Source organism: Prosopis cineraria, unplaced genomic scaffold (genome assembly GCF_029017545.1).
Source record: "Prosopis cineraria cultivar Desert tree isolate PC_DT_omini unplaced genomic scaffold, ASM2901754v1 PC4, whole genome shotgun sequence".
In the NCBI taxonomy this organism is placed as follows: domain Eukaryota; kingdom Viridiplantae; phylum Streptophyta; class Magnoliopsida; order Fabales; family Fabaceae; genus Prosopis; species Prosopis cineraria.
In genome coordinates this window covers 3,484,687-3,500,148 of record NW_026555335.1, presented here as the reverse complement: position 1 = coordinate 3,500,148, position 15,462 = coordinate 3,484,687, and the positions used below count along the sequence as shown (strand labels likewise).

The 15,462-nt window shown below is 32.4% G+C and overlaps 1 protein-coding gene across 1 annotated transcript; it reads left to right on the top strand.

The window, feature by feature from the left end:
- Nucleotides 1-5,054: 5,054 nt before the first annotated feature.
- Nucleotides 5,055-11,475, top strand: LOC129309077 (uncharacterized). Its single transcript, XM_054950426.1, has 10 exons — nucleotides 5,055-5,231; nucleotides 5,660-5,754; nucleotides 6,363-6,427; nucleotides 6,736-6,779; nucleotides 7,797-7,874; nucleotides 8,078-8,231; nucleotides 9,096-9,272; nucleotides 9,584-9,643; nucleotides 9,720-9,834; nucleotides 11,138-11,475. The coding sequence occupies exons 1-9, from the start codon at nucleotides 5,101-5,103 to the stop codon at nucleotides 9,828-9,830; spliced, it is 915 nt and encodes a 304-aa protein (XP_054806401.1). The 5' UTR covers nucleotides 5,055-5,100; the 3' UTR covers nucleotides 9,831-9,834; nucleotides 11,138-11,475.
- The last annotated feature ends 3,987 nt before the right edge of the window (nucleotides 11,476-15,462 follow it).

Below are 15,462 nucleotides of genomic sequence, written 5' to 3'. Positions count from 1 at the left end.
CAAATATTTTATGTGGTATTAGGCGCGAGATGGAATTTTGGGTGCCAAGGTTGGCTTTTGCATCACGAAAATCTTATGAAACCTTTCTATTTGGAAGCTGGTGGGTCTGCTTCCTCTGCTGATAATGGCCCGTTTCTTCTTCTTCTTCTTTTATATTACTACCTCAAGAAAATAATAATTAAGGATCCTACAAAAACATCAGAAAAAAATGACAAATAAGAACTTTATAAGAATATTATGTCAAATTAAAGTTTTTTAACACTGATATTCTCAAATTTTAATACTTCTTCTACCATGCTTTAATGCTAAAATTCATAATTTGACATTAATGTATTTACAAGATTATTACTTATCATTCTTCCAAACATTAATAATAATTGTAGGCCCTTAATTATTGAAATATCAACAACATATTATGATCCTTATTTATAATAAATTATCTTTTACTAATTGATTTGAGATTTACAATAGAGTTTAGTAAATTTTCAACTAATGTCACAAAAACTTTCAATTATCTTTTGTTAACTTTCCAAGCGATAATAAAAAATTATAAGTGATTTACTTACAAATCACAACTGACTTTTGTCAATTCTCAACTAATAGTATAGATTTCTCAAATGATTTATTTATATATTAAAAGTATAAAATAATAAGTAATTAGTTTGTAATTTATAATTAACTCTCGTAAATTTTTAACTAATATTACAAATAATTATAAATATATTTACATAATTTTTTAAGTGGTTTAGCTATGTATTAAAAGTAAAAAAATTAATATTTCAACTAACTTTTGTAAATTCTCAATTAATATTAATATTAAAAATAGTTTCAAATATAGTCAATAAATTTTTGAACCGAATTATTTTTTTAATTACAAGTAAGGATTGAATCTTTTATTAAAATTTTAATAATTTAAAATTTATAATGATCATTAATGTTTTTACTGAGTCCCCAATTATCATTTCCCCTTTTACCTCTCCTTTTTCTCCATTTGGTTGAATGATAGCAACCAACAAAATATGAAGTTCGGACTTTGGACCACTGCCAGAAGAGTAGAGATTACAGGGCTGCAAGAGTGGCCGGATCAACTGGTAGCTCCCATTTTAACTTTCCTCGCTATAAATAGATTACATTATAAATAAGTTTTTATACACTTATTAAGGTTACATTATGCATAGCAACTCTAAATTTTGAGTTATACGTAAAAGACTTTGCTTGAGCTTTAAAATTTGATACTTGCTCTGTTAAAACATGTAAGATATTTTTTGATAAATTAAATATTCAAACATTATTATTTTTTAAGTGTTTTTATTGATGATGATTTTACATTTATTGTAGGATATTTAATAGAGATAAATATAAAAAGATAAAATTAATTTAAAAATAAATAATTATTTTATTAAAAATAAAATTTAATTAAAAATATTTTATATTTTTAAATAAAAGTAATATAAAAGTAAATTTTTAAAGAGTTAAAGGTGCACTTCTGGCGAGGAAAAAAACAAGGAGAAGAAGTACATTTAGGGATTGAAAATTGGATAAGCATGGGTAGGGAAGGATATGACGATATGGGAAGTGGTTGTGGGAATGATGATTATAGGCACGTGCCCTAGACAAGGTACAATGCCTAACATGATATTGATATGCGCACAAGGACGGTGCCACGCCCGAGGCTAAAGGAATCTAGCTTGTCTGCCTTGGAATTTATCACTTTAGGTCACAAGTTTTCCCACATTTATCTATAGTCTCTGTGTGTGTATCAAATCTATTTTGTTTGCATCATGCTGGTCAATACATCAAATGGTTGATGCATTTTTAAGCGAGATAACATTGGAGAGTAAACGAAACTTCGAGTTGAAAGCTTGATATATACAAAGAGAGGGGGTGTGCATGTACAATAGGGGAATTCGTGTTTGTGTTGGAGATCAGATGAATATGTATCAGAGAATATAATGGTACGACATTGTGATGAGGCGTTAAGTATGAAGTAATGGCGAGTCCTTGTCCTGATTCAACCTCACACGGGCAAAAGCTTGGGGCTCCTGTGGTTTGATTATGATAATTTGATAAAGCCACGAAAGGCCCCAAAAAAACCCTGATTTTTTTTTCAAAAAAATGATTTAGGTGGACATCCTATTACATCCTAGCCATATAATTTGTTTATATCTGTGACATGCAAAAATATGGCAATGATTTGTTATTTATAAAAAAGTATGTTTTTTTAATAATAAATTGTAAATTAGATGTGAATAGGAGCAATGCCGGATGTAATAACGAAGGAAGGTGGGGGAAAATTCAAAATTATGAGTTCGTTTGAAGACTTGAAGGGGAGTGAATAATGATGAAGATGAAGAGCGGTCTGCATTTGGTGGGCGACTGGGCGTTTGGGTAAACTGAACGACGAGGATTCTAATGGCACCACTACTGCTTTGTTCTCTTCCAAATATCTGCCCCGTCCGAAATAAAATATACAGTATTAGGAATTAATTTATAGATCTCCAAAAAATATCAGTTGAAATTTTAATTTTTTTTTAAAATTACATCTTTTCAATTTTATTCTTATTAAATATTTTATATAAGTATTTTGATAATAATAATTAAAATTCTAATATATTATTAAAAAAAGATGAAGTAGGCGTATGGTTAAAAAAATAATTATAAAAGTTATTCAGTATTTTATATTTTAAAACAAACAAAACTTTTAAAAAATGCCCTATAATATGTTTCGAAGAGTATTTTCCATCCCATCTCATCTTCTTCTAGTATATCTCTTGTTACTTTATCCACGTTGTTATCTCATAAATCATATGCCAAGGAGGCAATGATCAGGTTTAAGAACTTAACACCCAGGCTATGAAAATTCACGAGCTCCCGTTCAATTATTTAACACTTAAGGTCCCTGTGAATAAGTAGCTTTTAGATTTGGTGGTCCCTCGTAAATAATTTGCTCTTGTTTTTACCAGGGTGACCATTAATCCACGCATGCATACTATTAGTGGCAGAGTCATGGTTATTTTGCAAAGGGAGAAGTATTATAAACTGCACCTCAATATAATTAATTGTTTCAAAATTCATTCACAACCAAGTTTAAGAGAAAAATTTGTATGTAATTCTCCTTTTCCTTTTCTTTAAAAAAATTAAAGGCTCAAAAATAATAAACTAAAATTTATATTTAATTTTTTCTCATAGTTAATAACTTCAGAGTAAATTACACTGACTCCCCTCTATTTTGCTAAAATTACAGAAATCTCTTTCCTATTTTCAAAACCTACACTTTACTCAAATTTCTAACACCGTCAACATATTTTAATTTTTGTTTTTAATTATGTTAAAAATTTAAAATTATTAATTTACCTTACAATCTAATTTTATATTCTCTCCCTATCAATTTAAGAAAATTTAAATAATTAAGAAAATAGTTAAATTAAATAAATTTATTGGAAATAAATATAAATTATATTTACTAATTTATTTTTTATTATATATTACATCACTATTTCATTATGTTTTTTTATATATACGTTTGAAATATTATTTTAGAAAACTTTTATATCTTGTATTTTTAAAAAGATTACAAAATAAAAATTTCTAAAATTATTTAAAAAGTTGAAAATATGAATAAAATTTTAAAACATATGCATTCATTTTTTAAAATTTTAAATAATTTTTAGATAATACTTCAAAAGGGTATTTTGGTTTAGTATATATGACTTAATAGTTGGGTGGATGGAAATATACTTTTGAAAATAAAAGAATGCTTTGTTTTCAAAAATTATTAATTATAAGAGAGGTTCATATATGTTTTAAAAATAAAAAGAATATATCTATAATTAAGATAAACTAAAAGGGAGGTCAATGAATTTTGCTCATAACTTCAACTATGAGTAATATTGAAAAAACTCAAGTAATATCATGTTAATTAATATAAGTAATAAGAATAATCTATGTCTTATAATAAAGTATCTTGCAAATTATCTTACAATAATAGTATTATTTTATTTTATCAATTTTATAAATATTAAACATAATAAAATTAGATAGCCCGTGCATGGCTAATGCCACCAACTGCTCACTATAATAATAATCCAGTCAATTTTCTCTTGGTCCGAATGCTGTATGCTGGCTTGTGGTCTCGGTTCCCCCCCAAAAAAAAAAATGTGGCATCTTTTTAAATACACCATGACTCATGAGGGTTTAAATCCCTGATTTCTATTCACACTGCCCTGATCTATTCTTATTATATGTATATATATCTATCTATCCTATCTTGGTCAAAAAGAATGTCGTAAGCAACAACAAACTCAATAGAATAAAATAAAAAGGGCTGATTCGCTCTGAAATGCTGTTTCTCGCCTTAATTCGACTTCACAAAGGAATTTCATATCAAATCAATTAACAGTAGCCGGAGCTCAATCATCGCTCCAAACACGTATTAACCGTAGATTTTGTTTCGTTTACAAAAGCAATGGATTGAATATGTTTATTTAGATTTCAGAGAATTACTTTTATTTAATAATTTTGTTCATTCAATTTTTCAATGTCATCTTTGAAACAAATCACAAAATTTTACGAGATTTGAGTATTGTTGCATCTAATCAGAGTTCTGGTTTTTTTTTTTGTTTATCCAAAAATTTTAAGTCTTGATCTCAATTCTCAAGCAAATGGAAATATGGAATCGAGTTTTTTCCCTTCTCAATTGACCAACAATTGCTTATTGCCTTTTAATTTTAGGAGAATTATAAATTTATAATAAGTCCCAAATTAATTAATTAATTCTTTAATGTTAGTTACAAATTAAAATTTAATATTTACACATTAAACTACAGTATTTATAAACCGCTAAAACTTATGAGTAATTAATTTTCCTATGTCGTCTTTATGTAATTCGACCTTTAATTTTGTATACATTGATTGAATTAACCTAATTTTTTGTACTGGGTCAATTTTTTTTTTTTTTGGTATTGGTGCGATAAAAATTAAAACAATTGCAGTATTTGTTGTTTATTTTATTAAAACAAAAAAAATTAAAAAATAAAACTAAAGCCCAGCGCCATAGCCTTTCTTTTCCAGGAGGGGCACTCAAATTCGGAGGTAAGAGGAATGGAAGGCGCTGAACGACCCACGATTTTGATCACTAACGATGATGGAATCGATGCACCTGGTTTGAGAGCTTTGGTCCAGGTTCTTGTCTCCACTAATCGTTTTAACGTTCAAGTCTGCGCCCCTGATAGGTACTCCTTATCCTCGCCCTCTTGCTGACAAACTTGCACAATCAGTCTAAGTAGTCAATTATCTTTATTTTGTTATTTACATGAGTATCGAGGCCAGTGATCCGTTTTTCAAGTTATAATTGATGGCAGCGCTTGTTTGACCGAGAAGTTTGAGCAGAGAAAACACTGTCATGCTGATTCTGTGTCGGTAGTATGCAACAACCCAGTAATCACATGAACCTTTTCAGGGAGTCTGCGAGTTCTATTGACTCATTTACTTGAAATGGCAACCTGTTTCAGCTGGCCCGTGTAGCAGCTATGTTTTTGTGTGATTGTTGTTTGCATTGTTATTTTAAGCTTGAGTATCAGGCAGCCGCTCCGAAGCTTGCGACTTTTCTGGGAGTACCGTACTTTTATGGTTCTATTTGTTTTAATTAAATCGATTTCAGGGAGAGGTCGGCTGTTAGTCACGGTATTACATGGCTCCATCCTATACAAGCCAAGCCAGTAAACATTGATGGAGCCTCAGCATATGCGGTTTCTGGTTAGTTTTGCTTTCAGCTCATGCTCATCTATGTGTTACCCTGTGCTTTTTTATATGAAGAATTGTTCATCTAGGCATCATCAAAATGTTCCCAGACAGTTTGTTTTTAATGTTAAAATAGCATCATCTGGGTGATTATTTTTACAATGGGAGAGAATTGAAATTGTGGCTCTCATATGTTTTGTCAGGTTGATGTCACAATTTGCCATGCTTGCCTCTGATTTATTTGTATAGCCCATAATATTTTCTGTAAAAAGTTAAGTATATGGAATTAGAAAATTGATGCACTAAGTTCTCTATATTATTTGTATAATCAAAGTGCCTGTGCTTGTTTGGTTCTTTGACAAATGATTTTTCATAAATTGTTTATTTATAACGCTCTTCCCCCTATTCTTTCCATTTTATATCAAATCCATGTTCTTCTAGTTTGTTGATAGTTTTTAAATGCATTTATATTATTGTTTTTGTCCATTTTGGAGATGCTGAGAGAATTTTCTTGCATTAAAAAGAATTCATTGCATTGTTGTTTGAATACTTGATTATTTTTAGGTATATGCATGATATAAAATCTTTTATTGCAAAATGTCGATATTAAAATATTTTTGCAGGTACTCCGGCTGATTGTGCCTCTCTGGGAATTTCCAAAGCTCTATTTCCTACAATAGCTGATCTGGTACCTTGGATGTAAATTGTAATTTTTGGGTTGTGAAAAGTATGACGTTAATTGGGGGACCGTTTCCTATTCTGCTGTCATCTATGCATTTTCTCTTTACTGGAAAAGTTCTGCAATGTTTTTTGATGTACTTAAAGAAACCTTCAAAGAAAAGGAGATTATAAAACTTCTTGGGATATTGGATTCTGTTACCCAGTTATACAATTCTTCTCTGCTAAGAAAACTATCTGCATGCACATCACCTACTTGAATAGAAGTTATGCCACATAGCGAGCTAGTTGCTAATATATATTCAACTTAATGCTCAGGTACTCAGTGGCATAAACATGGGTAGCAACTGCGGTTATCACGTGTATGCAGCTTTTTGTTTCTTCTTAATTCTAAAATATCGCTAGACTCTTCAACTATTGTCTCTTCCACTGCTAATAGTATGCAAGTCATGATCAAACTAATTTGAAGATCAGTATATATTATGACTAAATACCAATACTAGTTTTCCATGGAAAATATAAGATTCTTTTGAATGATAGGTTTCAGCCTACACCTATTCTCTGGTGATCTTAGAAACATGGATGTGCTAGCAATGGCTGCAAATATTAGAGAGACCTTGTGAAAATATGATAGACTTTGTCTTTCTAAGCCATGAAGAGATAATCATAATGTATGTTTTCCATAAATTTGATATGAAACCAATCAAAATTTGCTAAAAAAGGTAAAGGATATTTTTACTTCTCAACTATTCATTCAAGAATACCTGGTATCCTAAACTTTTATATGGTGCAATTTTTCCCTTCAACTTTTAAAAATGGTGCATTGAGCACCTTGCAGGAAAAAAAGTTATCTTTGACCATTAGTTGACCAAAAAATTACAAAAAATGACCTGAAAAATTACAGAAAAGGACCCATAAAATTGCAAATAAGTGCCATTTAAGAAAACAAATATTGATTAAGTCCTTAAAATAATGGTTGTTCAAAATCATATTTTGACCTTTTACATGGGTAAGAAATAACATTTGTATCCTACTATTTATATGTAATTTAAGGGATTTAATTGATATTAATTTTCTTTTAGGGTATTTATTTGTAATTTTATAAGTCCTTTTCTGCAATTTTTGAGGTTTTTTTCTGCAATTTTAAAGTCAACAAATGGTTAACGTTAACTTTTTAACGGCAAGGTGCTAAATGCATCATCTTTAGGGAAAATTATATCACATGAAAGTTTACGATAGTAGGTGCTCTTGAGTGAATAGTTGAAAGGCAAAAGTGCTGTTTAACCTATAAGGCATTTATTTCTGCTATAGCTGCTTCTGTAGCATCATCTGGCATTTTTTTGTTTCATTGCTGTAGTGATTAGGTCCCTATTTTGCAGTGTTTACTCAGGGACAGTTGCTGGTGCTCGAGAAGCCTTCTTTAATGATATACCTTCTATCTCCATTTCATATGACTGGTATCTTTGCCTACTAGTGTTTTAGTTTAAAAATTGAAGCTGACATGATCTAACATATTATTGGAACTGGTAGCTATACCATTGTCTCAAAGCTGTTTGACTGATGATCACTATGCGCTATGCCAACCTTCTTGTTTTTATCTCCTACTACTGCAGTTTCTTTTTGTTGCTTTTTTCTGACCATTTGGAGGACTAACACCCAGGGTTAGGGGAAAGAGTAACGAACATGACTTTTCCCTTGCTGCTCAAGCATGTCTACCTATCATAAGTGCAGTACTGGTTGAGATCAAGAATCAAAGATACCCACAAAGCTGCTTTTTGAATGTAGATTTGCCAGCTAATATTGCTGATCATAAGGTATGGTGTCAGAATTGTAGCATTTTGCATGTTTAGTTGTGGATAAATAGAATATGCATCACCAAGTTGCCTTGTGTTATATCTAAATGAACATTTTATATATGTTTGCTCAGAATATGAATTGACTTGCAGAAATCTTGATTTACGAGTTAATATGAGGATTCTGGCACAGACACATTCAATGTTAATAGCCTCATTTTATAATTGAATGAACATTTTTTATACATTGCCACCCTTTGCATGCAGAAAAGTTTATCTTCTGTAAAAATTCTTCCCTTCAGATAAAGCTCCTACTAAAATTTTTTAGAGTGCAGTTGTGTCCTCAAATTGGTAGAGGTTTCAAATTTAAGTCTTTTAGTGAACCTTCTATTGTCAAAAAATATTTTTCATGCAGCATCTTAGCCTTTATCTCCCTTTTGCCTGCTTTCAATTTGCTTTTATAAGTACTTGTGCTTCTCTATTCTCAATCCTATAAAATACCAATGCATCATATTCATCTTCTACTTACATGATATCTTTTTGGATTTGATATGTTAAGAAGAGCCTAAATGATTAATATTTGTCTGTTCTGTACAAATTAGCTCAAAATGCGGCAAGGTTCTAACATCTAATTTCATGTGAAGAATATAAGCCGTTCTCTTACGAATTGATGCATTTTATCCTTGATTTGTCTTCCTTGAGCTAGTTTTGAAATCTTGTTTCAAATATTTGTCTTAGGAAATTTCATATACTCTATATTGTGGTTAACATTTGACTTAACATTTCATACAATTACTATTGTTGACCTTTGCATACAGAGAATTGCTTTGCCACGCAGTCTGTTTTAATTATTATCCCTGGTTCTTACCTGTGCCTCATTAAAAGGGGTACAGGCTAACAAAGCAGGGAAAAAGTTTTTTCAAGATGGGGTGGAAGCAAGTGACCTCAGGGACACAAGGAGAAAGAATGTCATCTACAATGACCATGGATGTAGATACAGCAGTACCTACAGAAACTAACACATCATCTGTATCACCAGAACATCTTTTATTCAGGAGAGAAGTGGGTCCTTTTCTTTATTCTTCATTTTGTGCTTGAAAGTTTCATATTCATTGATGCTTTTGTATCTTTCATGGTCCTCAGATGAAACACTCACATTAATAAATCCTATTCAAGTCGCATGACTTGATTTTGTGCTCGGTTGGCCTATGTTTGGATCTGTTCAAAACCTAGGATAGTTTGATTATCTAATTTTGTCTGCTTATGAAGTAAATATGAAGCTGTAGACCCAAAAGGCTCCCACTGAAATCAGAGGTGGGTCTTCTATGGCCTTCCCCCTCTACCCCCACTAATAGAACTCTTAAATTTTGTAGGCAAAAGGTCCTCACCTTGATGATGGTGATACAGATCACAAATTTTTGAAGAAAGGATATGTGAGTATTTTCTTCTTTCATTAATTAAATTATTGAATGCAAAAACTGTTGATAAGCAACTTTTTTTTTTGTTTAGATCACTGTTACTCCTCTTGCTGCTCTATCTCAAGCGGAGGCACATTGTCATGCCTATCTAAAGGACTGGCTATCAAGTATTCATGAACTCCCCTCATCAGCAGCTTTATAGAGCTGTAAGACCCTCATATTATCACGATCTGTGAAAGAGTTTTGACTCTGATATTTTACTAGCAATAACTTTATTTACACTTTTATTGTTCTTGTTGATTAAGAGGTGAGAGCAATGGTGATCTTCTCAGACCAAAAAAAAAAAAAAAAATTCAGTCTTGTCAAACTTGCTTCACGACTGAATTTTTTATTATTATTATTATTATTTTTTTTTTTTGTACATTGTCAAACTTGTCACCTATGCCGCTTATGTTAGCTTTTGCATGATATTCTGTGGAGTGTGAACTTTATACCTTATTAAATCCAATACTTATATGCCTGAGGGATATTTGCACTTTTTACAAGATTTCACAACGAAAAAGTAGTCATGTTATAAGATATACCGCTGGCATGATTACTTTTACTAAAATGGCATGACCATTGGCCACTTGCTGTGTCAATCTAACGATTTAAAGCTTAAGTTGGATGAAAAAACTTCAGCTTACCCTTCTTAATTCAGGATACTGTGCAGAGTGTAGTCCAAACGATTTGTCTCACTAATTTTTGCTTGAATTATTCCGAATTATATCTTCAATGTCACTGCCTTTTTTCCTCCTTCAGGTAAGGAGTTGGGCTTTTGTATGTCGTGGAGCTTTTGGCCTTATTCAATGCCATTGTGATCATTATCTTGTATTTACTTGTGTTCCAATTCTACAGCATAATTTTTAGCCTGCTTCAGCCATTGTCCACTAGTGGAACCAAACCTGTGCTGTCGTAGTCGTGCTTAATATTATTTACCAAAGAATTGTACCAAAAAACAAAATACTATGCATGATAATTGTTATTCTTTTTTTAGTCTGCAAAACTAAAAGAATGCAATTATTAAAAAAGTACAAAATTTAGAAACATGGTAATTAAGTCAATTCGATATAAATCACCCATCATCACATAAAATAGAGATGCTTTTGAGTAAGAACTTGACCGTGGCACAGTATCTTTTTCCCCCCCCCCCCCCGGTGATCATTTTTTGTTAAGCAGCTTCTGCACAAACCAGCACATTTACTATATATGGATTTGCAGTCTGCAAGAGATTGGTCTCATTGTCTCTCCAACATAGAAACTTTGATAGGAAGTTGCAGTTAATGCATAGTTTTTTGAACTCCCAAACTCCTCCTCAACTCTTTATTTTTAAAATGAAAAGAATTATTCACGTGTGGTTGTCAAAATATTTTATTCATTATTTCATTAGTATTGTGGGATCAAATAGTAATACGAACGCTATTCGATTCTTTTCATTGGTTTTGATTTGTGAATGCTTTTTATCTGCAGATTACTCCAGTTTTAGCTGATCTCTACCTCAGTCTGCTGCTAAAGAAATCGCTAGAGTCCTGCGCTCAGCATTGCTATTCCTTGCAGTTTGGTTGCATCAGTCAGCATGGCCGTTGTTTTCAACATTGTTGGAGACGTTAAGGACGTTAAAGACATTTCTGATTTCCCTATAGCTCTTAATATATGATTGAATGAGGAAGCCTATTTTCTGTAAGCTAATAAGGTGTGGCTTATTTTTAAATCATTTTGTTGACACTCGACAAATTTTCATTACCTTGCGATCCTGGAATTCCTATTTCTTACAGTATCTGTTGAAAATGAACTAGAGTTTACCTGAAGATTGTGGTCTGTCATGGTCTTCCTCCCCAGAGGGCGTGTTTTGAAATCAAATCCTAAGATGGATTTCCCCCCACTTTGAGGTGACATAGCCGCGGCTTTTGATCTTACACAGCTTGTATGCGGATCAATAATCATACTTTAGCATTACTAGAATCAATATTTAGATGTTCTAAGTGCATGTCCTTTTAAGGTGCTAAGTTATTAAGAAAATGGGTATAGACTATAAAGCGTCTCATTGCTGGTGACTGAGATTAGCCTCATTGTCATTAATTTTGGTTGAGCCACAGTTCATTTCTGGATTGCATTTCTTCTCCACGTGTCAAAGGACAGTTGTTATTTGGTATATGGGATATTTAATTTCAAGCGTTTGGGAACTTGTATAATAAACACAAAACTTGTAAATCTTATAGCGTGTATGTCTTGATTAAATACTAGATGATGATGATCTTTTGGATGCGTCAAGCTCAATTTTCATGTCTAGGCTTTCGGGCTACATGAAAAGTTAAAATACGCATATACAGCAAAGGCCATGAGGGGATCATGAAAAATGGCTTTTGCTGGTAGTATAAACCATTGTTGCTCGTCTTACATAGCTGGTGAGTAAAATAGAAGTTTGTAGAAGCTATGGTTTGAACTTTGACATTTCAAACGAGAGCAAAAATTGTGTAGGTTGTGCTGTATATTACGCAGTAGATCTTAAGTGTCAATTTAGGAGAAAAAGGAACATCTGGCCACCTGTACTGTTAAAAAATTGGTAGCCTACCAATAGGAAGCCCCATCGAGAGGGGGGGGGGACTTTTCAAGTACGTCTACAATACATTGATTGTAAAGATAGATGAAATTTAGAAATTGGGAGAGATTCAGAAAAAGAAAAACATGTATTTCCGAGTACTGATTGAGTGGAAGCTTCATAAAACGCATGTTGAAAGGAAGAAACTGTTCTATATGGGTTCTACAAAAGTTGAAGAGACAAAACACTAAAAATAGGCATGGACATAATAAAAAACTAAATCTATAAACTATTTATGTACAATGTGCGTCTCTTCTCATTTTTGTATCCTGTACATGACTTCATTTTTTCGATGGCAAAGTGTGTATGTGATCCCACTAGCATGGACCAGAGGACGTGAACATCTTCACAAGGGCAAGAGCGAACATCATCGTACAAAATGTAAATCCCTCTTCCTGAAATGTTAAAGCAGCGTCGTTAAACGTTTAATTTGGCGGCGGCAATTTGAGGGGAAAAAAAACAGTAGAGAAATGGAGTGATCCTGGTGGAAATGAACGTATAGAGAGACCACCAATACGTCTCGTTGATATAAATGTGACGAAATGCAAGTGAAGCGAGGTGATTTTCTGGTGAAAATTAGCATGCAGAGGAGAGAACTCTGAGAATGCTGCTGTGGAGAGTGTGATAGAACGTACTTTTCTTTCGAGTAGAATGCAATCTGAGCCAGAGCTTCTTCAACGAAGAGATGAAGGGCTGAACCCACCCCATTGTGTGATGTGGGTGAGGCTCGTGCAGGTGGAAGATGAGAGAGATGAAGAAAAGAAATTATAGGCATGGCTTAGAAAAAAAGGGTGAAGATTTTGTAACGTCACTATTCATGTTTTGGTGCATTTTACATTCTCTTGCAGGCAAGAATCATAATGAAATTCTCGAACATTGCTGGTAAAATATCATTTTCAGATCCTCCTTTCTTGTAGAAGAAGAATCCCACTTTACTGTAGAATTCTTGGACCGCAAACAAGAAGTCTCTCTTGTTATCCATTTAATTGTGCAGAAGTTTGACTTATCTTTTCATCATCATTTGGGTTGGATATTAATGGTAAAAAAAGGCGCCATATTCAGAATGATTCTTGGAGCAAATAGGGAATCCTCTTGCATTTGAAGCAAGAACAATGGTTCTGTTGAGGAGTCTCACGAAAGGGTTAGTTTCCTGTTACTGTACCTATTTTACTTGGGGTGCCCTCCAAGAGTCACAATTTTCTTGCATACTCGAATTCGACAGATCATAGCAATAATTTCCTTCACACGGACGACTTACCTAAGAGTTCTCATTCAGTACTGTTTGGCTACAAGGAGGCGGTAACTGTAATCCAAGAACATTTAAAATAACCAAACAAAAAATATAAAGCAAATTAATATATTAAAGACCCCATGTAGTATGTTATAACTAAGGGATCAGGAGCATGTGAAAGAAACCAAGACAGAAGCCAGAGCCCAGAGTGATGCTTTGTCGGTGCAAAGCCTGAAGCCCTAAAGGCTAAAACATAAACCGTACCGACCAGGTGAGGAACCTAAGAGGCTACACGCCAATATGTATTGAATGGATCAGTAAATGGTGTAAAATTATTGTTTAGAGGGCCAATATTTCAGAGTTAATTCAGTGAGGGTAAAGGAGTAATAATGTGGATTTGTATTTTTGTTCACGGAAGAGAGTTGAAATGATGAGAAGGTGGTGTTAGTGGCGAGTGGGGGCACAAATTGAGGAAAAGAATGATTAGGGGGAGAGAGTAAAGAGGGAAGACACATGACCATTTCAGAAAAGGAAGCTAAGTGACAAACACAATAATGAAATAATTGTGGGGCTTCAGTACTAATAATGGGATTATATGAACTTTTGAAGGATTTAGTGGGGGGTCCAGACTCAGGCTCAGGCTCAGTCCATGGACCTTGGTCACTGGGTGGGTCAGACCCATTGGATCAACCGGTCCATGACTTGATCTCTCAATGCAACTTACTCATTGCCTTCAAAATAAATGGAGTCTCCTCTCTCAGCCTAATCTTTCGGAGATTTTCAAGCTGCCTTTTGATTCTCCACAGACCACAGCCCCTCCATTATGGTGAAAATAATTTTAAAAATAAAAGATAAAGATCAAAATATTTTATTTTATTTTATTCTATTGAAACATAAAAATACATTTATTTAGTTTAAAATAGTTAAATTTAATTCATTATAATTCCAAAGAATTATTTAGTTCTATATTAGGTAAAATGTAACCTTATCACTCATCTTTTCAAATGAAAGAAAAAACAACATAGTTTAAAGATACTTTAAGGGAAGAAAGTGCAGTATATTCACTATATACGGTAGTTTTATTTTTATTTTTATTTTTATTTTTAACAAGATTCAAGTATTTAGACTAGGACATTTTTTAATAATCAAATTATAATAAGAAGATTTAAAGTTTAAAAATAAGTTAAAAGTATTAATCACAAAAACTAATAACAAAGTGTGCAATTCTTTGCAAAATTACCCATCGTAAATTAGCTTAAAAAATATCTAATTAATTTTATGAGCTTAAGTATTAATTTTTTTTTATCTTTTCTTGTTGGCGAACAAATTAAAATGGAGAACTGAAAAAGAACTAGCGTTAGCTCGCTGAAGGCTTTTCAAGGCCGTCAAAAATCCATTTCGTTTGTATATCTGTCTGAAGATATTTAAATATACGTGTCATGCGAACAAGTTAAAATTAAAATAATTAAGTTATTTTGCTTCACTGAGTTGATTTATCAGTTATGAAGGTAAAAAAAAAAAAAAAAATCAAAGTGGGGTATGTTGCCTCCACTTTCCTTCCTTCTGGCTTATGCTTTCCCATATCTTTATAAAGTGAAATTATTAAGAGACAACTCTTGAGGGTCCTACTAACTAACTTTAACCACATCCATATGGCTTAATTACGGCTTATTTTATATTAGTTTAAATTAAATTAATACGAATTATTCCACCCTAAAAGTTGAGAAATGGGTGAATCTAATCTCATTAGCTGGGCTTCCACTGTTAACTTTAATTAGCTTCAAACCTATTGTCTCCTTCGATTATTACAAACTGTTATCTTTATCATTGCCTTATTTTCTTCAATTCATCTCATTTTTTTGTATCCAATCTTCAAAAATCCTCTACTGAAATTCAACGATTTTTTTATAATTCAAGTTTGCTTGAAGTCTATGAACCCCCTATCATTGACATTCAATAAATCTA

What these genes read in the sequence shown, in the direction of transcription:
- LOC129309077 (XM_054950426.1), top strand. Translation starts at nt 5,101, where the DNA reads ATGGAAGGCGCTGAACGACCCACGATTTTGATCACTAACGATGATGGA. An exon ending in CTCAGCATATGCGGTTTCTG is followed by an intron (nt 5,755 to 6,362) that starts GTTAGTTTTGCT and finishes ATATTTTTGCAG; the next exon opens with GTACTCCGGCTGATTGTGCC. An exon ending in CTAATATTGCTGATCATAAG is followed by an intron (nt 8,232 to 9,095) that starts GTATGGTGTCAG and finishes CCTCATTAAAAG; the next exon opens with GGGTACAGGCTAACAAAGCA.